The 25497-nt window shown below is 37.7% G+C and overlaps 2 protein-coding genes across 5 annotated transcripts in view; one reads left to right on the top strand and one right to left on the bottom strand.

Annotated features, from left to right (window-relative positions):
- C3H1orf146 (chromosome 3 C1orf146 homolog) lies at positions 1-7833 on the top strand. Its single transcript, XM_049879822.1, has 5 exons — positions 1-1778; positions 4289-4382; positions 6360-6528; positions 6952-7030; positions 7714-7833. The coding sequence occupies exons 1-5, from the start codon at positions 1737-1739 to the stop codon at positions 7831-7833; spliced, it is 504 nt and encodes a 167-aa protein (XP_049735779.1). The 5' UTR covers positions 1-1736.
- A 205-nt stretch (positions 7834-8038) lies between these two features.
- Positions 8039-25497, bottom strand: part of GLMN (glomulin, FKBP associated protein) — a 43081-nt gene continuing 25622 nt past the window's right edge. For all 4 annotated transcript variants that reach the window (XM_049879816.1, XM_049879817.1, XM_049879818.1 and 1 more), the window contains 5 exons: positions 24971-25080; positions 24187-24250; positions 9750-9873; positions 8911-8993; positions 8039-8811 (listed from right to left, as the gene is read on the bottom strand). In XM_049879816.1, the coding sequence (XP_049735773.1) occupies positions 8695-8811; positions 8911-8993; positions 9750-9873; positions 24187-24250; positions 24971-25080 (498 nt within the window). In that variant the 3' untranslated portion in view covers positions 8039-8694. The remainder of the gene's footprint in view (positions 8812-8910; positions 8994-9749; positions 9874-24186; positions 24251-24970; positions 25081-25497) is intronic.

Genomic DNA, 25497 nt, shown 5'->3' with positions numbered 1-25497 from the left:
ACTCTATGGGGCAGTTCTACTCTATCCTATAGGGTTGCTATGAGTCGGAATCAACCCAGCGGCAGTGGGTTTGGTTTTGGGTTTTTATAACATACCTTATAGAAAAATTAACATACCTATGTAAGTAACTTTCTACATAATTCTAAACCCTAAGAATTCTAAATAGAACAGAGAAATAAACTTTACTGAAATAATGAACCTGGAGCTAAGTAAAGGGGTCCCGGTAGTTCAGTAGTTAAAGCGCTCAATTGCTAACCAAAAAGTCAGCAGTTTAAAACCACCAGCAGCTCCAAGGGAGAAAGATGTGATAGTCTTACAGCTTTGGAAACCCTATGAGGTCACTATGAGTCAGAATCGACTTAACAACAGTAGGTTTTTGGGGTTTTTTTGTACCTAAGTTCCCTATTCCACTTAAATATTCACTGAGTGCTTATTATATGCCATATAATTAAGCAACATCATTTACTCTCAATAGAGAGGCATGTAGTTACAAGAAAATAATGGGGGGCAGGGCCAAGACAGCAGAGTAGTCAGACACTTCTGGCGACCCCTCCTATGACGAAGACCCCCCCAAAAAAACAAGTAAAATGATTATATATATGACAAGCTATGAGCCCTGAATGTCAAATGCAAAGTTACCTACTGCCCACTGCCGTCCAGTCGATTCTGACTCATAGTGACCCTAGAGGACAGAGTAGAACTGCCCCGTAGGGTTTCCAAGGAGTGCCTGGTGGACTCAAACTGCCGACCTTTTGGTTAGCAGCCATAGCTCTTAACAGCTGTAGCACCAGGGTTTCCTTTAAACCTGCTACATCCTTTTATATAGTTTCTGTTTTTTTGCAGAATTCTTAACCTTGTCTTTTATGTCCTTGAACACAGTAAGCATAGCAAGTTTAAGGAGTATATCTGATAACTCCACTGTGTGATCCCCTGTGGGTGTGTTTCTATTGTTTGCTGTTTCTGATAGTTCTTTCTCATGTAATCTTGCCTCTTTGTATGTCTGATTATTTTTTATTGTGTGTTGGAATTTGTATTTGAATTGTTTGTAGAGATAACTCGAGGCCTAGAATGATGTTATCTCCCTCTAGAGAAGCCCTCATTCTGCAAGGAATTAAACTCCTAATGCCTTAACTTTGATGAAAATCAAAGACTACAGCCTTCAGTATGGATTACACCTCAACATAAAACAAAAATCCTCACAAATGGACCAATAAGCAACATCATGATAAACGGAAAAAACATTGAAGTTGTCAAGGATTTTATTTTACTTGGACGCACAATCAACACCCATGGAAGCAGCAATCAGGAAATCAAATAACGCATTGCATTGTGCAGATCTGCTGCAAAAGATCTCTTAAAAGGATTAAAAAGCAAAGATGTCACCTTGAAGACTAAGGTGCACCTGACCCAAGCCATGGTATTTTCAGTCACCTCATATGCATGCAAAAGCTGGACAATGAATAAGAAAGACAGGAGAAGAATTGATGCCTTTGAATTATGGTGCTGGTGAAGAATACTGAATACACCATCAACTACCAAAAGAATGAACAAATCTATCTTGAAGGAAATAGAGCCAGAATGCTCCTTAGAAGCAAGGATGGCGAGACTATGTCTCACATACTTAGAGCATGTTACCAGGAGGGATGAGTCCTTGGAGAAGGACATCATGCTTGGTAGAGGATCAGTGAAAAAGAGGAAGACCCTCAACGAGATGGATTGACACAGTGGCTACAACCATGGGCTCAAGTATAACAATTGTGAGGATGGTGCTGGACCAGGTAGCGCTTCGTTCTGTTGTACATAGGGTCACTGTGAGTCAGAACCCCCTGGATGGCCCCTAACAACAACAACAGGCACCTAACAACGACAATGCCGTAACTAGGGTTGCCAGATAAGATACGGAATACCCCGTTAAATTTGAATTTCAGATAAAAAATGAAAAACTTTTTTAGTGTAAGTATTCCCTTGCAATAAACATGTCCCAAATATTGTATAGGATATACTTACACTAAAAAATTGTTCATCTAAAATTCTAATTTAACTGGCTTTTCTGTATTCTTATTGGCTAAATATGGTAACTAACCCTAGCCCTAAGGCATCTGTTATATGAATTAATTTATATCTAGAATGGTACTAGCTATAGGAGAATTGAGAAAATAGTTAAATCGTTTTCCTTGTTTTTCAGATGAGGAACCCTGATTGAGAAGGGTTGCTCTAGGGAGTGCAAGGTGTTTGGGAGCACTATTAATTCACTATCACCTTAATACAGTTTCAGGGATTCTCCCTTAGTTTGAGGTTGGGCTGCAATCCTTGTGAGAGCTGTTCTATCAAAAGTTCTGTTCAGCCTCTCACCTGCCTCCTTCTGAATTGGCAGATGCCCTCAGGGGAAAAATGGCCTAAACGTTGGGCTCCTCTCTTTGAATTTCTGTATAGATCCTGGCCTTGTAATTTTTCACTGTTCTTCTAGTTCTCTGATGCAGTCAGGTAGATTTTAAAAAAAAGTTCAGTTTTTTCTGGTTGTCTTCAGCAGGAAGGTTGATCTAAATTACTTACTCTGCCATTGCTGGAAGCAATGTATAGTTTTACACTAGAAGAAAACCCATGGGAAGAACCACAGTTGAACTCTAGGTCAAGATCTGAGTGGAGCAAATACTGTCTTTAGGAAGGAAAGGAAGTGTATATTTTATACAAAATTCCAGCTTAAGTGCTTAAAATATACATGTTCTGAGGCAAAATTATAAAATTAACCTACCTAAGGGATTTTTATCTACCCTGGAGACAAACAGGCTTAAGTTTTAGTAAGTTAGGAAAAATATTAACCACTTAGATTTCAGCATCTTGGGTCATATGACCTAATTGCTTGGATGGAATATGAAATGTGATTTTTGAAATGGTTAGTACTTAAACCAAAAGTTCTGTTGCTGTCTTTATACATGTTTTCTGACTCACTAAGGGCTTAAAACGTTTTAAAAGTATACTAAAGTAACTAATAGAAACAGTCGAATTGGTTCTGCCAACTATCTAATGAACACACCTCCACCCACCTTCCAGTAGATTAATGGATTTCAGAATCCAAGTTTTTTTTCTGTACATTTTTTGTTGTAGTAAAATACATATAAAATTTGCCATTTTAATCATTTTTAAGTGTATATTTCTGCGGCATTAATTACATTCACACTTTTGTGTAACCATCACCAAATTTATTTCCAAATCAAAGTTGTTTTTTAAAAAGAAGTTTGCATTTGCTCTGGTTCGTGTAGTTTGGTTAATATTGTTCTTAATTTCTATCTCTAAATAACATAAATAACTGTAGCACACAACTCACGTCTAAATATATAGTGTTTCAGTAGAACTAAATATTTTTGCTCTCTCTTTTGATGATCAAATCTTTAAAGTGATATAACAGAAGCTGGCAAACTTTTTTTTTTTTTATCTTTTTGAACTTTAGATGGTTTACAGAACAAATTAGTTTCTCATCCAACGGTTAGTACACACATTGTTGTATGACATTGGTTAACAACCCCGCAACATGTCAGCACTCCCCATTCTCAACCCTGGGTTCCCTATTACCGGCTTTCTTATTCCGTTCTACCTTCCAGTCCCCGCTCCAGGGCTGGTGCACCCCTTAAGTCTTGTTTGGTTCCATGGGCCTGCTCAATCTTTGGCTGAACGGTCAACCTCAGGAGTGGCCTCATTACTGAGCTGAAAGGGTGTCTGGGGGCCATACTCTCAGGGTTTCTCCAGTCTCTGTCAGGCCAGCAAGTGTGGGGTTAGAATTTTGTTCTACTTTTTCTCCAGCTCTGTCCAGGACCCTCTATTGTGATCCCTGTCAGCGCAGTCAGTGGTGGTAGCCGGGCACCATCTAGTTGTACTGGACTCAGTCTGGTAGAGGCCATGGTAGATGTGGCCCATTAGTCCTTTGGACTAATCTTTCCCTTTTTTTTTTTAATTGTGTTCTAAGTGAAAGTTTACAAATCAGGTCAGTCTCATACAAAAATTTACATACACCTTGCCATACACTCTTAATTGCTCTCCCTCCAATGAGACAGCACAATTCTTCCCTACACTCTCTCTCCTCGTGTTCATTCGGGTAGCTTCTGGCCCCCTCTGGCCTCTCATCCCCCTTACAGACAGGAGATGCCAACAGTTTCATGTGTCCACTTGATCCAAAAAGCTCGTTCTTCACCAGTATCATTTTCCATCCCCCAGACTTACTTTTTTAAAATTAACTTTAATAAAAAATTATTGGAAGCATGTTTTAAGTTTGTATTTCTGAAAATGTTTTTAGAGTTTTGAAGTTGCAACGGCCCTCGAAAATCAAAGCCACAAGGTCCGGTATTCAGAGACAGTGGAAAATGGATCAATTATATTTTCTCTTTCTGGTACAGTATATTTGCTATTTTTTGTTTAGTTTTCTTATAAAATATGTGAGTATAAATTCCAATAAATTTGTAGCTTGGTAACTAATAAGCTTAAGGTCCTTTGGGATAAGTAAATGTATTAAACTTTGTTACTGTTGGGAAGCAGTGAATATTGTCAATTACAAAACATTCCTTTTTAGATTACAGTTGTTAAAGAAGAATCAGTGGGATGTGGTAGAGGATAGGGGGGAAAACTTGTTTTGGACCTAAGATGAAATTAAAACAAAGCCACTTGCCCCACAATCAATACTTAAATATTACCTGTATTAATGAAGAAGCTAACATCACATTGGTCAAAGTTCATGTATAAAAAACAGTATAGGAAAATGGTTTGTGATTTTTGTACAAGAGAGTTTGCTGAAAATACAAAGAAATACTAAAAACTATATAGGAAAAGAAAAATTCTTGAAATCATAAAATACTACAACTATGAGTCCTGGGCAAAGGATGAAAAGGAATTAGGATAAGAGAAGACTGGGGAGATGGGAAGAGGCAGTTCCTCTTATGCTTGGGAAATGATAGAAGTGATAAAAGAGGTGGAGATAATGCATTTTATTAGGGTTGCAAATCACCATCTACTCTAGCAGAGGTTTTGGAAGACAGGTTCTTTTAAAAGTTCTTAGAAATAGACTTCCAGACTGAAACTGTTTCAGCCTCTAACTTATCCTTCCTGGTAGAATAGAGAGCCCTCCAGAGAGAAGTCAGAACGCTTCTTAGACGCAAGGATAGCAAGACTACGTCTCACATACTTTGGACGTACTGTCAGGAAGGATCAGTCCCTGGAGAAGGACATCATGCTCGGTAAAGTACAGGGTCAGCAAAGAAGAGGAAGACCCTCAACTAGATGGACTGACACAGTGGCTATAGCAACGGGTTCAAGCGTAACGACGATTGTGAGGATGGTGCAGGACCAGGCAGCGTTTTGTTCTGTTGCACACAGGGTCGCTAAGAGTTGGGAATGACTGGATAGCACCTAACAACAACAACCAGGGAGAAGTAAAATATTTTTGGTGAATACCTACTATATACCTTGGCCACTTTATATATATTATCCTACTTAATTCTTCTAACAAACCTAACAAAGAAGTATTCTCATATTACAGAAAAGGAAACATAGTTTCAGAGAGGTTATATAAATTGCCCAGTTTCACTCAACTAGTACATAATGACATAGCTGCTTTCCCCAAATTACATTTTCCCTAGTCTTTAAAAGAGCTATAATAATTAGATCAGATTTCTCTTTCGAGCCATCCTTACAGGCCTGATACTGTTTCAGAGATCCCAGACATCATCTCAGAGTGTATAAATTTATCTAATAGTTTACGTTCTGGTAGGAAGGTTTCTCCAACAAGAAATAATTGAAGGCTTGCTTAAGACTACCTTTCTTGATTTCCATCTTTTAAAAATCAGTGTAACATGGAAAATTAACTTTTTAAATTCATCTTTTAACTAAAGTTAAGCATTACCTTCATGTTTAACTTATGAACAGTACCCTAGTCCGAAAAAAGAATGGTTACTGACAAAAAAAGATTTTCCCCTTATATATTTACAATTTTTTTTTTTTGGTATAGGGCACTTCAAAGAATGACCTATTGTGTTGTCTAAGAATCTTGTTATGGTAATTACTACTTACGGGTGGTCCTTTAAGGAGCCCTGGTGGCACAGTGGCTAAGCACTCAAGAAAAATGTGGCAGTCTGCTTTTGTAAAGATTTACAGCCTTGGAAACCCCTTGGGGGCAGCTCTGCCCTGTCTTGCAGGGTCACTATGAGTCAGAATCAACTTAAACAACTACCTATTATGGGTGGTTGTTAACGGCCCAGACACCTTTTATGTTACAGGAATTTTTGTTGATTTTGCTGAGTTTACAACAAAATTTGATCTATATGACAAAATGATATTTTGTTATTTGTCACAATTACTATATTCACCTTCTCTAGGAGTTGCATTTTTATTGATGGATGCTAAAGAATGTCTTATGTCAGCTGAAGAAATATTTCTAGCCAAAATTGAGAAGTTTATAAACATTCACCAAAACAGTTTTTTGGTTCTAACTGCTGCCCTCCATGGGCCGGAGGAATGGAAACTGATGTTCAGGATTCAGCAGAGGTATGGAAGAATATCACCACAGACATATTTTTCTGAAATGTGTTCTTAATTATTTTAGGCAGGCAAGTTTTATTTTGCTGGAAGATAAACTTAACAATGTTAACCTGTCTTACTTAATGAAGCACAGGCCAAACAGCTATTTGATGAATCAGTGTGACAAGTTTCAGAGTTCATGCTGATTTATGGGCTTCTCCTGAAAGACCTAGGCAAAAATGAACACTTCGTAGTCAATTAAGTACTGGCTACAATGCCACCAAAAATCCTCTGTGGAAGAAGGCAGGGCATGAAGGAGTAAACAAGTAACAAACAATAGAGGTTTGTGTCTTTTTTCCACGTACTTAAGATAACAGATGTTTTCCCACCTACTTAAGATAACAGATGTTAAAGTTATATGATCTACATAACTTATGAACTGTTTTTCAGATTCCTGGGTAGTAACTTACGGATACTTCCAGTACACAACACAGTAAATGCTATTAATCTTATGTGCACTATAGCTAAGGTGAGTCACCTGAAGAAAATGGCACGCACATTCATAGACTTTTAAGATTCTTGACTTCACATTGCACACCCTCTTGAGCAGGGTTGACAAACACGGGATTCTGTTCCCTTGGAGAAGTTGATATTTCAGCATGCAATTCTTTCCAAACTTCTCAACTTCATCAGATACCACTAAGTATGACTCATTCTAGGCCAAAAGAGTATTTGGTCCTGTATACATTGTGTTGACCATGATGGTTACTTACATCTTCCTTCAAAATTCAAATTTCTGAAGTATGAATACTGGTCAGAGGGTGGTCATGAACTGTCAGAGTGCAAACATGCTATTTTATGGAATGCTCTTCACCAGTTGTCCACTTTGTTTTCATGCTTGTCCTCTGTGGGATGTGCCCAGACACCCCCCCGACCCTCGAGGCAGAGTTAGGTATTACTTGTTCGTATATTCGAACACATCTCTGTTAAAGCAATTCTTACGGTATTCTAATTCTTAGTTTGCATGTTTGAAATTCCTTGAAGATAGGAGTCAGGCATTCTCCTCTTTATAACTCTAATATGTCATAGAGTATTTGGCACATAGAAAGTGATCAACAGAGATTTGTTGAATGAGTGAAAGGTATTTTTTGATGTGACTGTAAAAATACCTTATTTCTGTTAATAATGCTGCATATTTGTATCTTCTTCCAGACCACCTCCAAGCCATACATAGATAGCATCTGCTACAGAATGATAACAGCTAAAGCTTATATCATTGAACAAAGTCCTGTTTGGAAAACACTTCAGAAGATAAAACTGAGCAGTGATTAATTTGACTCAAATAAGAGAATCATTTATAAATGCTCTTTTGGAAGAAATATTAAAATAATTAAACCTGTTAAATTATAATGTACAAAAATAAATTTAAAACATTTTTATGTTAACTTGAAATAAAATGTATACAATTAGAAGTGATTTTATTTTAAGGAGTTTTGTTACATAATTCCTTTAATAATGTTAAGAAAAAATTGGTACATAATATTGTAAAATTCAGATGTAGATTCTTAATGGTACAAAGTAAATTGAGTGGACAAATATTTACTAGGAAATAAAAACACAGAATTTGCTAATAATTAGCCCCTTAGACTAAAGGAAAAATCATTTTTTAAAAAAGGTTCTCCACAAGAGCGGCATATATTTCTAAAGTTAATTTTTGCACATGCCTCCACATTGTAACTTTTGCTGGAGAGATGGTGAAGGGACCCTGCTCCCTGAGACTCCTCCTGACACAGGGAAGGAGGCTAAGGGAAGCAGTCAGCTGCCTGAACTCAAAACGGTGTGATACTCAGTTTGACACAGGGAGTTCTAAAATGTAACATGGCATCTGTCTGGCAGAAAGTGTTTATCAGGATTGTTAGAAACTCACATACATGAATGAATAAAGGCAATTCAACTACATTTTATGGAATTATGATACAAATTATTAGTTTGTATTGGGTTTTTTTAAAGTAGTATTTAGAATACATATAAGGGAATTATTCACCATGTAGATAACTTTTTAAAAACCAAAGACTACTACTGGTCTATGCATTATTAAGCAAATTGATAAAATGAGAAAAAATTTTTAATAAAGGTATTAAATAAGTCAGAAAATACAATATTTTACTAGTTTTTATTTAGGAGGTGGAACCTTCACTTTATCCCAGTATTTTCTTCAGAGGCAGACTTTGTTTTTATTTCAATGAGTTCTTCTACTCGAGCCAGAACACTTTCAATCAAATCAAATGTGAAGAGAGCTGAATGTAGGACCTACAATGCCAAGAAAAATCAGTATTAAAACCAAACAAAGCAAAACAGAAGACTTCAGCTAGATGTACATTTAGAAAGCTTACGAAAACTTCAGATTACCTTAAGCTGCATTTCAGGAGGCATATTAGGGATCTCCTTTCCGCATACAGTTACAGAACAAATATCTTTAGACTTCTGGGCTTCTGTAAAAGAAGAAAAAACTATGTGTCACATCCATTAAATAGCTCTCAGAGTTCAATAATAAATTTATAAGCTGCTTTCATCATTAACTTTAAAAAATATGGCAGTTATTTATATAAATTAAGTTTTACTGCTTGAAATCTCAGGGTATGCTTAAATCAAACCATAAGCAAATAAAATTAAGTGTCAAAATTATATTCTGTAACATGTAAATTAATGCTTCTTTAGGTGAGTAGCATACTGGCATGTATAAGAAAGTGAAAGTTTATAAACTTCATCCGTCTATAATATTTGTACCCAGAATTTCTAGTAATGACTATGGAAATACCATATCTATACAGAAGTGATCACAAGAAAACACAGAACTCCTGACTTAAAAGTAATTCTCGATCTAAATTTCTTTTTTATAATTTGTACAGATTTACTCAGAGGTGAGGTAGGGAGTGGACCAAGCAAAACCAAAGGAAGTACAATCGTACCAAAACAGAAATACCTGTAATGCAAGATCATTAATCAGAACTTTAAGCTTTAAACCAGAATATGCTTTGATTCGTCTTTTGTTAATCCAGTTTCAGTGTTAACTGGCTTATGGAGCTGAGAATCATTTTAATTAAAGTATAATTTAGCTGTCATTTTCCCTTGTTTGATATAAATTAAACAAGTTCAAGATAAAAAGTTCTTTTGAATATAAATGTTGACGGCTACAAAATTTGGCTAATTTTTAGACCTAATTGAAAATGAAATTATATATTACCAACCGTGGTTATTTTCTTGATTATTTTTAATTTCTGCTTCATAATGTGCTTTTGACATATTAAGTCCCATACGGAGTGGCTTTAAGAAATTATTCTCAATCTTTCCGAGTTCTGTCCATAATCCAGTCTGTTCAGAAGAATTAATGAAAGAATTAGTTATTTGGGTCAACATACATTGATTGCCTACTATTACTAAATGTGCTGAGAGTTGAACAAACAAAAATGAGTAAGACATGGTCCTTGCCTTTCAAAGACATCACTGTCTACTGGATAGTTTACTATTTCATAATACATTTATTACTATATCTAGTTATTTTATGTGAATACCAATCAAAACAAAAATGTATTCAGGGCAGTACACTCATTATTGTACCATTTGAGCAGGTCCTAGTTTTGAGATCTACTACTTAAAAGGTTTTTGAAAGTTATTTGAGAATAATCCAGTCTGAGAAATTTCTCTTCCCCTATAAACCATCCCCACAACGACTACCTTGTGCATCCCTTCAAACCTTGACCTTTTGATAGCCTTGCCCCAGATCTAGTTCTAGAGGGTCACCTTCCCTACAGATGGAGGTTCTAATTTGGACTTCCTTGGCGCCCAATGTAAAGGAGCCCTGGTGGCACAGTGGTTAAAGTGCTCAGCTGCTAACCAAAAAGTCAGTTGTTCAAACCCAGCAGCTTCGTGGGAGAAAGAAGCGATAATCTGCTTCTGTAAAGATTACAGCCTTGGAAACTCTACAGGGCGGTTCTACTCTGTCCTATAGGGTCACTCTGAGTTGGAGTTGGAATCGACAGCTACAGGTTTGTTTGGTTTCGGTTTTGGTGCCCAGTGTAGATGGAGATTTTACCTGCCTAGGACAGCTTAGAATTATTTTGTTATCTATTTTAGAGGCTTTTATTCCAAAAGTATGTCGTCCTGCAGCACTATAGAAGGGAAATCATGAAGTCTTAATTTTACAGAAAGAAAGGGAGAAAGAAAAGAGCAAGAAAGAAAAGGGAAAAAATGAAGACCACTGATGTTTCCAGGTAGTCTAAAAAAAAAAATCTTAGGTTAAAAAAGAAAACTTAGAAATCCAATTATCCTTAACTGGGACAATGAAAACCTATTTATAATGAACTCATTTTGATCCAAGGCATTTTACTGATGGCCCTCCAAATAAAATCTACACATCTATCTTCAATACTGATAACTGCAACAACTGACACATACATCCTTTCCATGTAAATCTATCCTCCTAATTTCTCCGTAAGAATCATACAAAACCTTAACAATATGCATACCCTTTCATTCAGCTTCTATGAACTTATCCTAGAGAAATAATTGAAGATGTTATAGTCTATTGCACAGATGTTTATAGAAATATTGTTTTAAATAGTGAAAAAATGGAATTAATGAGACTTCACAATGGGAAAATAGGTAAATTTTGATATATCCACACAATGGAAGACTACAAAGCCATCAAAATATTGTTCTTCAGGACACACTGCTGAGTGGGAAAAAAGGCTACAAAAAAAGTATGATCTTATTTTTAAAAATAAAAAAGGTATGTACAGTTGTGCTAACATACCCACTACCCACTGCCATCGAGTCAGAGACCCTAGAAAAGCATACACTCTATCAACAATGGATGATGGAATTTTGATTATTTTTTTTTGCTTATTTATCTTGATTTAAAAAAACCTGTTTTCAATTTGCATAACAAAATGTATTAAGAAAATGTCTGCATCCCACTTTGGTAAGAAGTGTCTGGGGTCTTAAATGCTAGCAAGTGGCCATCTAAGATGCATCAATTGGTCTCAACCCAACTGAAGCAAAGCAGAATGAAGAACATCAAAGACACATGGTAAAGATGAGCCCAAGAGACAGAAAGGGCCACATAAACCAGAGACCCCATCAACCTGAGACTGGAAGAACTAGACGGTGCCCGGCTACCACCAATCACTGATAAGGAACACAACGGAGAATCCCTGATGGAACAGGAGAACAGTGGAATACAGATCTCAAATTCTAGTCAAAAGACCAGACAATGGTCTGGTTGAGACTGGAGGGACCCTGGAGGTCATGGTCCCCGGATCCTTTGTTAGCCCAAGTTTGGAACCATTCCCAAAGCCAACTTTCCAGACAGGGATTGGACTGGACTATAAGATGATACTGGTGAGGAGTGAGCTTCTTGGCTCAAAGACACATGGGACTATGTGGGCAACTCCTGTCTGGAGATGAGAAGAAGAGGGGGACAGAAGCTGGATGAATGAACCCCGGGAATACAGAGTGGAGAGGAGCAATGTGCTGTATCATTAGGAGGAGAGCAGCTAGGAGTACACAGCAAGGTGTGTATAACTTTCTGTATGAGAGACTGACTTGATTTGTAAACTTTCACTTAAACCACAACAAATTTAAAACAATGAAACTTTTAGTTTTATAATTAAAATTAAAATATATATATGCTTTTAGGAAACCCTGGTGGCGTAGTGGTTAAGTGCTACAGCTGCTAACCAAAGGGTCGGGAGTTCGAATCCACCACGTGCTCTTTGGAAACTATATGGGGCAGTTCTAATCTGTCCTATAGGGTTGCTATGAGTCGGAATCGACTCTATGACAATGGGTTAGGTTTTAGGATATATGCTTTTAAACTTCTATCAATAAAACATTTTCTTGTTTCCTCATGGAAAATGTGAGTTACGCAGCAATGCAGCAGAAATTTCTTCAGCCACCATGGTCACACAGGATGGTGCATGTTATTTCTCCTATTTTCACCCTCTCCCTCCAGCCTCTTCTTTATTCTTCTCTATTTTTCTCCCCTCTCCCTTGCCTTTACCTGTAAGCTTACAGGTAGAACCCACTACTACTGCCCCGTCTCACTGATGGCTTTCAAGACTAAAATTAGGTTACTGATAACCCCCTAGAGATTACATTATTATTCCTATCAAAATATTCAAACATAAGAGTATAGAGAAAATATCTTTTAAACCTACACTTAGCTTTTTCAAATCTAAGTATTTTATCATAATTACTTTTTAGAAAAAAATGAGTTAAGACATTAGATTGGGTTGAAGTCCCCTTTACTCAAGAGGTAGCCCTTAATCTAAAACTTGACAGTTCAGATTCCTAATGTATGTATCAGTTAAATAATTTATTACAATTTTGCATATTATAGAACAAATATAAAGAGCATTATACTGTATACATTCTACTTCAGCGTTTGTGTTGCTCTAATTCGTTCATTTGAATTGGTATATAAACCTGGTTGTCAGCAAGTCAATTCTGACTCGTGACAACCCCATGTGTTCTACGGAGTAGAGCTGCTTGCTCTACAGCATTTTCTTGGCTGAAACCTTTATGGAAGCAGATTGCCAGGCCTTTCTTATGCAGTGCCACCAGGTCAGTTCGAACTGCCAACCTTCTGGTTAGTGGACAAGCACAAACCGTTTGCACCACTCAGGTATCGGAATTGTTATACAGGTATTCCATTATACTACACAATTTATCCTGTTAGTATTTTTTTTAGTATTTCAAACAATGATGCACTGAAATTGCTGTATGTTTTCCTATTCACATAGGGTGAAAGTTTTTCTAGGGTAGCATTTTTCAAAATATTTTACTATCACCCACAGTAAGAAAATATTTTACATCACAACCGAACACGTGTATATGTAACTGAAACAAAAGCTTTGCAAAAAAACCCTTTCTATATATATCATCACATGTATAAAAATCCTTTCTACATGTAGCTGTAGGAGCCCTGGCGGCACAATGGTTGTGCTTGGCTGACAAGCAAGAGGTTGGCGGTTCAAACTCATCAGCTGCTCTTTGGGAGAAAGATGTGGCAGTCTGCTTCTGTAAAGATTACAGCCTTGTAAACCCTATGGGGTAGTTCTACTCTGTCCTATAGGTTCTCTATGAGTCTGAATCGACTTGATGGCAATGGGCTTCGTTTCATTGGTTTACATATAATTATATATATAATATATATAGTTATATATATATTATATATAACTATACATAATATTTATGCATATATAGGAAAACAAAAAAATTTTTTTTCAAAAATAAACATTAAGGATTTTTATATGATAAATGGGAGTGCTTACCTGACCAGTCTAGTGCAATACTGAGCCTGATTCTTTCCTTTTTATTTTTAAGTCAGACCACAAGAAAACAAAATTATAGACCTATATCCCTCATGAATGTAGATGCAAAAATCCTGAACAAAATTCTAGCCAATACAATTGAACAACATATCAAAAAAATAATTCACCGTGACCAAGTGGGATTCATACCAGGTATGCAGGGATGGGTCGACATTAGAAAAACAATTAATGTAAGCCATCACATAAATAAAACAAAAGACAAAAATCACATGATTTTATCAATTGATACAGAAAAGGCATTTGACAAAGTTCAATGCTCATGCATGATAAAAACTCTCAGCAAAACAGGAGTAGAAGGAAAATTCCTCAACATAATAAAAAGCATTTATACAAAGCCAACAGCCAGCACAACCCTAAATGGAGAGAGTCTGAAAGCATTCCCATTGAGATCGGGAACCAGATAAGGATGCCCTTTATCACCACTCTTATTCAACATTGTGCTGGAGGTCCTAGCTAGAGCAATTAGGCTAGATAAAGAAATAAAGGGCATCCAGATTGGCAAGGAAGAAGCATCTCTATTTGCAGATGACATGATCTTATACACAGAAAACCCTAAGGAATCCTCCAGAAAACTACTGAAACTAATAGTTCAGCAGAGTATCGGGATACAAGATAAACATACAAAAAATCAGTTGGATGCCTCTACACCAACAAAAAGAACATCGAAAAGGAAATCACCAAATCAATTCCATTTACAGTAGCCACCAAGAAGACACCAAGAAGATAAAATACTTAGGAATAAATCTTACCGGAGATATAAAAGACTTATACAAAGAAAACTACAGTACACTTCTGCGACAAACCAAAAGAGACTTACATAAGTGGAAGAATGTACCTTGCTCGTGGATAGGAAGACTTAACAGTATAAAAATGTCTATTCTACCAAAAGTGATCTACACATTTAATGCAATTCCGATTCAAATCCCAATGACGTTCTTTAATGAGATGGAGAAACAAATCACCAACTTCATATGGAAGGGAAAGAGGCCCAGGACAAATAAGGCGTTACTGAAAAAGAAGAACAAAGTGGGAGGCCTTACTTTCCCTGATTTTAGAACCTATTATACCACCATAGTAGTCAAAACAGCCTGGTACTGGTACGACAACAGATACATAGACCAATGGAACAGAATTGAGAATCCAGACATAATCCATCCACATATGAGCAGATGATATTTGACAAAGGCCCCAAAACAGTTAAATCGGGAAAAGACAGTTTTTTAAACAAATGGTGCTGGCATAACTGGATATCCATCTGCAAAAAAATGAAACAAGACCCATACCTCACTCCATGCATAAAAACTAACTCAAAATGGATCAAAGACCTAAATATAAAATCTAGAACGATAAAGATCATGGAAGAAAAAATACGGACGTTAGAAGCCCTAACACATGGCATAAGCAGTATACAAAACATTATTTTTTGAGTCAGATTTGTTGAGGTATTCTTTATATACACTAAAATACAACCTTTTTAGGTGTACTGTTCTGAGTTGCAACAAAGATATACAGTTGTGTAACTGTACCACCATTATCAAGATAGAGAATACTTCCATGACCTCAAAAGGCTCCCTTGCGTCCCTCCCTTTGCAGTCAATTCCCTTCACCCACCCCTATACAACCATCTCATTTTTGTTTATATAATTTTTGCCTTTTCTAGAATGTCATATAAGTGGAATCACACAGTATGAAGCCCTTTGTTTGATGCATCATACCCACATATGCTAGAAGAATAACTATTTCAGTCCCATGTGAGCCAATTTCCCTCTTATATTCAGAGGACTTGATTCAGTAGGTCTGAGGTTGAACCCAGGAATCTGCATTGAAAAAAAAATCCAGCTTATTTTGATAAGGACCATATGTTGAGAAACAATGATCTAGAACAGCGCTGTCCAAGAGCACTTTCTGCCATGACAGAAATGTACTCTCTCTGCACTAATGTGATAGTCATCAGCCACATGTGGCTACTGAGCACTTGAAGGGAGGCTAGTGCAACTGAGGAACTGAATGTTTAACTTTTTAAAATTTTAGTTAAATAGTCACATGTAGGTAAGTCTCCTGGATTGCAGCATACATTTAGAAAGTCTTTACATATTACAACTTTGCTGTGTTTTAATTGCAATAATTTATTCCAATACCCAGCCCATAATTATGAAACTGCAGGTAAAAATGTGTTAAAATTAGGCTAAAGAAAATTTATTACATATTCTATTCAGCATAATTCCACAAACATGAAGCACGTAGGAATGAAGCAGCTGTGGAAATAAAAACGTTTCATTCTCGCCCTTGTATTAAAGTTATCAGTCCTAAAAAAAAGTCACAAAGAACATCCTTTTAAGATTTCTTTTATCTTCAATATCTAGGAAAAAAGGTAACTTAAGATTTAAAAAAAAAAAAATACAGTAAAACCTGTCAAAGTCAGAACCTGTGTAAGGTGGAAACCTGTCAGAAAAGGAAAACTCTTAAATATTTTCCACTAAACAGAGTGACAGAAAAGTGGTAAGAACGCACCGTCAAAGGCAGGAAACTTGTGAGACCCAGAAAAACAAGACAGTCCCGCTGAGTTCCAGCTCTCACAGGCTTCAATGTACTGGCAGTCCTCGACTTACAAAATATTCAAGTTACGACGAACTGCACTTATAGCCATCTTTTTTTTTGTACATCTTATTGTTAGTAATATGTACTGCATACAGTGTCGTAGCATCCACTCTGCTGATGTTATCACATTCTCAGACGTTCATTCGCAGATGTTCAGAGAGCAGATTACAAAGATACTGAGAATAAAAGGCAGTAATAATAAAAACTAAAAAGAAGAGTATTCGACTTTCATCAGAACCGACTTAGAAGAGAGTTGTCAGAACGGATATAATCAACAGTAATAATGAAGAAATAAAAAGAAGCAAACAAGACCCAGTTTCCCCTTCTCCTAATTTGTATATGGTTTCTTATTTGTGATGAAACCCTGTAGAACCTCTATCGCTTTTAACATTAAGGGATTTCTATCACCTGAAGTCATTTGGCTCTGCAAATATCACACAAAAAGAAATGTTTTAATCTTGGGGAAAGAAACTATTTAAATGAAAACGAACTCTGCTCAAAATCCTATGCGCCAGAGATTTGGTTGCTATGCAGTGTGTATGCTGTTCTTGTTTTCTAAGAGGGAGGTTAGGTTTCTAGCTGAGCTTCGGCCTATAATTCTTCTTGTTCCAGTTCACCCAATTTTTATTAATTCAAATTCGTTCCTGATTCGCTCTTCTGGCCATGACCGAACTGGGAAGAAATGGTTCACAGCCCTGACTCAGACAAGGAGATAAAGACAGATGAAATAGTAGGGTGAGGAGAGGAATGATGAAAATAAGTCAGTTGACGGTAACTCAAAATAACAGGAAAAGAAATGAAATATGATTAAATTACCCTCTCATCATACTTAATTTGCCCAAAATAGGTACCTATGAGTCGGAATCGACTCAATGGCACTGGGTTTTTTTTTTTTTTTTTCTGGTTAGAAGCCTTTTGAATGAAAGTCCCCACAATTCAGCATCACCAGGGCATCATTTCCCCAAATGACAGGAAAAATTTCTAAAATCTCAAGAGCTGTCATTTTTTGATTAACCAGTGGACAGATCTGTCTCTCATTTATATACACAACCAACCGCACTGGTGAAAAATGCTTCTATGATGGAGAGGCTCTTAGCTTCCTCAAAGTCATCGGGTTTGGAATATTTGATTGCTAATGAAGTTTTATTAAATATATTTATTAAACATGTTGAAGGTGGAAAGATGGGTATATGATAAAGCAGAGTTAAATGTTAACAGCAGAATCTAGGTGGTGGGTCAAATGGTGATCACTATGAAATTCTTTTCAACTTTGACGTTAAAGAAAACCGTTAAATAAGAAAGCAGACCTATAACCTGGTTGCATCCTTTCATTTTTCAGAAAATGTTCAAGCCAAGTAAAACTGAGGCATTACCTGTGAGTATTATAGCAGAGATTGCACAATGTATTTCTTAAAGCTCAGTGCATATACACTTAAAATTTGTACATTTCATTATATGTAAATTTTAACTTAAAGAAAAACTGTAAACAAGTATTTAATTCTACTTAATGAAATGCATGCTGAAATATTAAGGAGAAAGTATACTGATATCTGTGGAGTCCCTGGGTGGTGTAAACGGTTAATGTGCTTAGCTGCTAATCGAAAGTTTGGTGGTCTGAGTTCACCCAGAAGCATCTTTGAAGAAGGGCCTGGCGATCTACTTTCAAAAATCAGCCACTGAAAACCCGATGGAGCAGGGTTATTATGGAATACTGAGTTTCTGTTTTATGGTGATGGAAAATTCACACTGACTGAGGGTAGTGCTTACATAGCTGATTAATGTAATTGATGTCGGTAAGTTGTACACCTATAAAAGTTAAATTGGCAAATGTAGTGGGATATCTGTTTTTATAAAAAAGAACAGTGGCTGAGGCTACTTATGTACCACCAAACACCTCATGGAATTTGGACTCTTGCTTTGTAGGTTTAGGGTCATGGTTTCATGGGACATTCCAGTTTATTGGCCTAGTATCATTTTTAGTGTTTCTGTTCTACCTCCTAGTTCACTGTGTAGCAAAACAACTGGTCTCTATTTGCCTGGAGCAACAGAGCAAGAAGGAGAGTCAGGAACAGGAGGACTAAATGGAATGCGTGGCTAACTGCCTCCATGAATAACTGCCTCCTTTCCTATGAGACCAGAAGAACTAGATGGTGCCTGTTGACCATTCCTGAATGTTTTGATCAAAGATTCTACAGAAGAATCCTGATCCAAAGGGAGGAAATGACAGAAAAGAATTTCAAATTCTCATGGAATCTAGACTTTCTGGAGCCACTGAGGCTAGATGAACTCCTGAAACTACTGCCCTGAGAGAACCTTTAAACCTTAAATCAAAAATAACCCCTGAAGTCTTCTTTAAACCAAACAATAGTTTAGCTTAACTAGTAAAGAATGTCTGCCTTGAGTACTGTGCTCTTTCAAAGAACTATCTATATTGGAACAAACTTGACAACAGCAACTCGAAAGGTTACATAGCCAGTTTATGGGCAGGAACAATTTGGAAAAGGAAGGTGAGAATGGTTACACAACTTGAAGAATGTAATCAATGTCAATGAACTGTGTATGTAGAAAATGTTAAAGTTGTGTATGTTTTGCTGTATATTTTCAGCAAAAAGTATTTAAAAAAAATAAAAGAAAACCCTGTGGAGCACAGTTCTACTCTGGCACATACGGGGCTGCCACGAATCAGCGTTGACTCCACAGCAACTTGCATATTGATACCTGCAGTTTACTCTGAAATGCATTAAAAAAAGACAGACTGATGGATGGATGGAGGGTGGAGAAAGGGATATGAGAGAAAGCAAGTTGAGTCAAACGTTAGTGATAGAATTTAGGTCGTGGGTAAACAGATGGTCACTGTAAAATTCTTTGAACTTTGACGGACGTTTGAAAATTTTACAAAGAAATGTCACATTATGACTCAGTTAATGAAGGTGACACACAGGGAGAGCAGCTGTTAGAACAGGGTAGGTAGAAGAGAGAAGATAAAAGGCAAATATAATTTTACTGTATGACAAATCTCCCTCAAATAGTTTTCTATTTATTGAGTACCTCTAATGACATGCTATTTAAAAAATTTAACTTCCTACACATTATCCTAAAGGTTCTGTTAGCAAATTCAGTTTTAGTGCTAAAACGCTTTGCCATGTCTGATGAAGTGATACAAAAATATCAGATGCTTTTATATTACATGGAGGTCTCAGACTTAAATTATGAGCTATAGGTACAGTCAACTGAACAAGACACCCAAATATACGTTGAGCTCCAAAAGGTCAGTTAACTTGGGATCTATAACTTATCTGCTCCAAAAGGGCTAAGCAATGCTAACAACAAGACAGAAGAGATACAACAGGAAAGGGAAAGTGTTATGGACTGAGTTGTGTCCCCCAAAAATATGTGTCAACTTGGCTAGGCCATGATTCTTAGTATTGTGTGGTTGTCTTCCATTCTGTGATCCTGTGTAATTATCCTCCATTTTGTGATATATTATAACTCCTAGCCTCTATGCCTGTGGTTATGGTCCCATTTGGGGGTTAGCTGTCCATTATGTTAATGAGGCAGGATTACTACAGGGTGTGACTCAAGTCACTACCTTTACCCTAGTCACCACCCTTATTCAAGCCACACCCTTACTTGAGTCACACCCTTTATCTTACAAGAGATAAAAGGAGAGAGAAGTGAGCAGAGATAGGGACCTCAACACCACCAATAAGAAGAGACGGGAGCAGAGTGTGTCATTTGGACCTGGTGTCCCTGCACTGAAAAGCTCCTAGAAGCAGGAGACAGAGAGAGGCTATAACACCAGAAATGGTGTAAGACGGTGAGAAGTGGCAGCAGAGAAGCAGTGGCAGTGGAACCAGGAGATTGGCATAAGAAAGCACAAGAGCAGACCCACGGAGCGAGAAAGAGCTGAGTGCCTTTGGGCAGGAGGTTTCCTGGCAAAGAAGGTACCCCTGGGTACTTATCAGCAGAGCTAAAAAGCTTTGTAAGACTTGCCCGAGCAGGGAGACACTGGGTTGAGGGGCTGAGGGGCCCAGGACTGGAGGACTGCCTGCGGATATGGATGAGAAGAGGCTGTCCTGATTGACACAGATCTTCCCCCAGAGCTAAAAGAGAGAGAAAGCTGTCTCCACAAGCCAGGACTCTGAATTTGGGACTTTTAGCTTCTTAAATGGTAAGAAAATAAATTTGTTAAAGCCATCCACTTGTGATATTTCTTTTATAGCAGCACTAGGTAACTGAGATAGAATTTGGTACCAGGAGTGGGGTGCTGCTCTAACAAATACCTAAAATGTTGAAGTGGTTTTGGAATTGAGTAATGGGTAGAAACTGGGAGAGTCTTAAGGTGCCTAATAGTAAAAGCCTAGATCGCCCTGAAGAGACTGTTGGTAGAATTATGGACATTAAATGTGTTTCTGGGGAGGCTTTAAAAGAATATGATGAACACGTGATTGCCCAACGGAGGAAGGGTGATGCTTTTTATGCAGCGGCAGGGAGCTTGTCTGAATTATGTTCAAATGTTTGGTGGAAGGTAGAACTTCTAAGTGATGAACTGGGATATCTGGCTGAAGAGGTTTCTAAGCAAGATCTTAAAGGGGCTGCCTGATATCTCCTTGCTGCTTATAGTAAAATGCAAGAGGAAAGAGATGGACTTAAAAATGAACTGTACAAAATGATAAGAGAACTTAAAGATTGAGAACATTCCATTATGCAAACTAAAGACACATGTCCTAGAATGTTCACAAAGGATGTGGCTACACAACCTTTTGTTAAAGGGACTAAGCCTGTGACTGATGGATCTAACCACCTACCACTGCAGAAAACCCATCAACTTAGACTGAACAGGACAGAGAAAGAACGAAAGAAAAGAACGCTGTCTGCCTCTTGGGATTCTACAGGTGGGAAACAGGCCAAAGGAGCTACATCTGTTGTTCTCCAACAACAACAAAAAAAAGACTGTCTTAGGCTGGGTTTCTAGAAAAGCAAAACCAGTAAGGGGTGTATATGTGTGTGTGTGTGTGTACATACACACACACACACACACACATTATTATATATAGATTTATATCAAAGAAATGGCTCACGCAAATGTAGAGGCTGGAAAGTCCCAAGTCCACAGGTCAGGCTGGAGGCTTCTCCTGACTCACATAATTGCAGGGGCTGATGAACCCAAGACTGGCAGGTAAGCTGGCAGGCTGCTGGCTCACAGACTGCAGAGTCTGACAAATTCCAAGATTGGCAGGTAAGCTGCTAGCTCAAGTCCCAAGAACTGGAGGTCAGATGAACAGGAGCCAGATGCAAGATCCAGAGTGAGCAAAAGCCCATGAGCTTTGCCAGAAAGTCCGCATATACTGGATGCAGGCCACACCCCCAAGGAAACTCCCTTTCAAGGGACTGGCTGCTTATAGCAGATCTCATCATGGATATGATCACATCATATCAGATCTCATTATGGAGTTGATTACATCATTACATAGCTGCCAAACTACATCACAACTGCCAAACCACTAAGAATCATGGCTCAGCCAAGTTGACATACAACTTTAACCATCACAAGGAACATCCCTGGAGCTGTTCAGAGATCAGGAAAATTGTTGGAAGGAGCACAGGAAGCAGGGAGGAGCCATAGCCTCCTAGATTTCCAAGAGTCAGATCTTCACCAACTCTGTTCCAGAGTGTGGGGCTGCCATTGCTGGGGGTATAGGGCTGCTGTCCAAAGCACAGGGATCGGGGCTGCCATGCCCAAGGGACAGAAGAACAGGGCCGGCTGTGGCTGAGGTCGTCAGTCAGATAGACTGGGAGAATAGGGTACCCAAAGCCAAGTGAACAGAGCTGCCATCCCAGTGGGCCTGGAAGGCAGAACTGAAGCCCAGGGCTGAGGGGTCTCCACCAAGATGACTGTTATCCCTTCTTTGCATTTGTAATGGAAATGTCTACCTTGTGCCTGTTTTATCATTGTACTTTGGAAGCAGATAACTTGTATTCTATATTTCACAGGTTCTCAGATGAAGAGGAATTTTGCAGAAGATGAAATTTTGGACTTGGAGTCAATTTAAGACTTCTGAGATTATATGATGGGGTAGGTATGTTTTACATGTGGTAAGGACAGAAATTTGGGGGCCAAAGGGTGGAATATTATAGACTGAACTGTGCCCAACTTGACTAGGCCATGACTCCCAGTATTGTGTGGTTGTCTTCCATTTTGTGATCTGATGTAATCATCTTCCATTCTGTGATGTGTTGTAAATCCCAACCTCTATGCCTGTGGTTACAGACCCATCTGAGAGTGGATTGTCCATTATGTTAATGAGGCAGGATCGGGGTGGGGTGTATCTTGAGCAACTGTCTTATTAGAGGGTGTGACTCAAGTCACCACCCTTACCACCTTTATTCCAGTCACACCGTTACTTGAGTCACACCTTTTATCTTACAAGAGATAAAAGGAGAGAGAAGCAGAGATAGGGACCCTCAAAACTACCAAGAAGAGATAAGAGTAGAGCGTGTCCTTTGCACTTGGGGTCCCTGTGCTGAGAACCTCTTAGAACCAGGAGACAGAGAAAGAACTCTAACACTAGAGATAGCGCCAAGATGGCGAGAAGTGGTGGCAGCAGAACCAGGACACCGGTATGGGATGGCATGGGAGCCAATCCACAGAATGAGAAAGCTGAGTCCCTTTAGACAGGAGGCTTCCTGGCAGAGTTGGATGCCTCTGTGCACTTACTGGCAGAGCTAGAGAGCTTTGTTAAGACTTGTCGGAGCAGGGCAGAGGTTAGGCTGGGGGGCAAAGGGCCAGAGACAGGCCTGCCTGTGGACAAGGCTGAGAAGAGGCTGTCCTGATTGACACAGACCTTTCACCAGAGCAGACAGAGAGAGAAAGTTGGAGCTCTACATTCAGACTCCTAGACTCCTGAACAGTAAGAAAATAAATTTGTTTGTTAAAGCCATCCACTTGTGGTATTTCTGGATAACTGTCATGGATTGAATCATTTCCCCCCAAAACATGTGTATCAATTTGGCTAGGCCACGATTCCCAGTATTGTGTGACTGTCCACCATTTTGTCATCTCATGTGATTTGTCCTATGTGTTATAAATCCTATCTGTATGATGTTGATGAGATGGAATTAGTGGCAGTTGTGTTAATGAGGCAGGACTCAATCTACAAGATTAGATTGTGTTTTAAAACAATCTCTTTTGACACAGAAACGAGAAGCAAGCAGAGAGACACCAGGACCTCATACCACCAAGGAAGCAGCACGGGGAACAGGGTGCATCCTTTGGATCCAGCTCAGGTTCCTGAGCCTGAGAAGCTCCTAGACCACAGGAAGATTGATGATGACGACCCTCCTCCAGTGCCGACAGAGAGAAAAAGCCTCTCCCTGGAGCTGAAGCCCTGAATTCGGACTTATAGCCTACTAGGCTGTTAGAGAATAAACTTCTGTTTGTTGAAGCCATCCACTTGTGGTATTTCTGTTACAGCAGCACTTGATAGCTAAGACAATAACTAAGACAGAAAAGGAAGCTAGAGGTGGTGATACTGGCTTCAGATTTCAGAACAACTGGTGGCACTTTCCCCAGCCTTTGTAGAAGGGTAAAATATGAAATACTGGCCTAAGCAGGTATTGATCAAGAAAATCCGAAACATGCCTTATGCATCTGAAATATACTCTCAGTTTCCTTTTCAAATAATTCACTTACCTGATTGTCATTTTCATTATCTTTGATAATCAAATACCTCAATAAATTTAATGAAGCCATAATCCTGTTAATTAAAAACATTTAATTTGTTAAAGTATAGTTTTACACAATCAACAGAAATTTCAATGAATAAGTTAAAATCTTGGTTATATTTTTGGAATTATGTTTGCCATTAGAAATTATTCCCCTCAACAGATCTTTTGGAGTAGCAGTAGTAACTTATTACTCTTGTTCTTCATTTAAGATCAAAAAATACAATTGGGAAAAAGATTATCCTTTTTTTTTCCAAAGGAGCTTTGTTATCTTTAATATTTGAGAATATTTCTTGCTTTCTGAATTTTAAAATGTCTTTTATAAATGCTTACAATTATTTTCTCTACATCCATTCCAGTAACATGAAAAAAATTACATACTCTATATGAGAAAAAGATGCTCAGAAAACAAAACAAAACCCAAACACAGTACCTTTTATAATTTATATACATAAAATTCTTAGTTTTTAGTTACAAATGCTTAGTTGCAAATCTCTATGTGCTATAATGGAATGCTGGGTATGCCAAAGGTACTGAAATCACACAGTTGGTCATTCTTCTGGAAAGAATATTCTTGAGTTTGTTTTTACCCATTAACTAATTACTTAAACATAAAAATCTTTATGTAGTTTTATAAATTACTGATATAACATCACAGAAAAATACATTTTATTAGTTTAGGTTCCTTAAGTAGGGGTTTTCCATTTTATTCTAAATTTACTATTTGAACCTTAGCAATGGTCACACCTCACCTATCTGAGTTTTGCAGCAGATCTGTTTCAGCACCTTCTGGGAGAAAGAGTACCAAATCTAGAAGGGAAATCAGCTGTGGTCCCGTAAACCATCTGTTATTATGTGATCTCTGAAAAGCCAAAGAAAATTTGGGAAAGGTTTTAAAAAAGCCTGACAAATTCATGTGTTTTTCTAAAACTCTGCTACTACAAAAATATACAATGAATTAAAAAAATATATTTTTAACTCTAATTTCCATTCTTTCATTCACTATTTCTAGATACCTAGAGCAAACCCTGACAGTTTGGAGCAATGGTACGCTCTGTATTCTATCTGGAATTACTGAATATTCACATAATAGGTTAGACTTATTTAATTTTTTAGACGTATATAACAAGATAAAAAGAAGTCAGATTATCAGCTCAAGCAATTAATACAATTTAAATTTATGGTTAACAAAATTTCAAAATTCAGGTTTTTTTTTTTTTAAGAATAAAAACAGAAATGGAAGAAAAAATATACCCTAATATTAGACAGAGAAAGTCTG

This window comes from Elephas maximus, chromosome 3 (genome assembly GCF_024166365.1).
Source record: "Elephas maximus indicus isolate mEleMax1 chromosome 3, mEleMax1 primary haplotype, whole genome shotgun sequence".
NCBI lineage: Eukaryota > Metazoa > Chordata > Mammalia > Proboscidea > Elephantidae > Elephas > Elephas maximus.
Note: the sequence above shows the minus strand (reverse complement) of the source record. Positions and strands in the feature narration are given on the sequence as shown.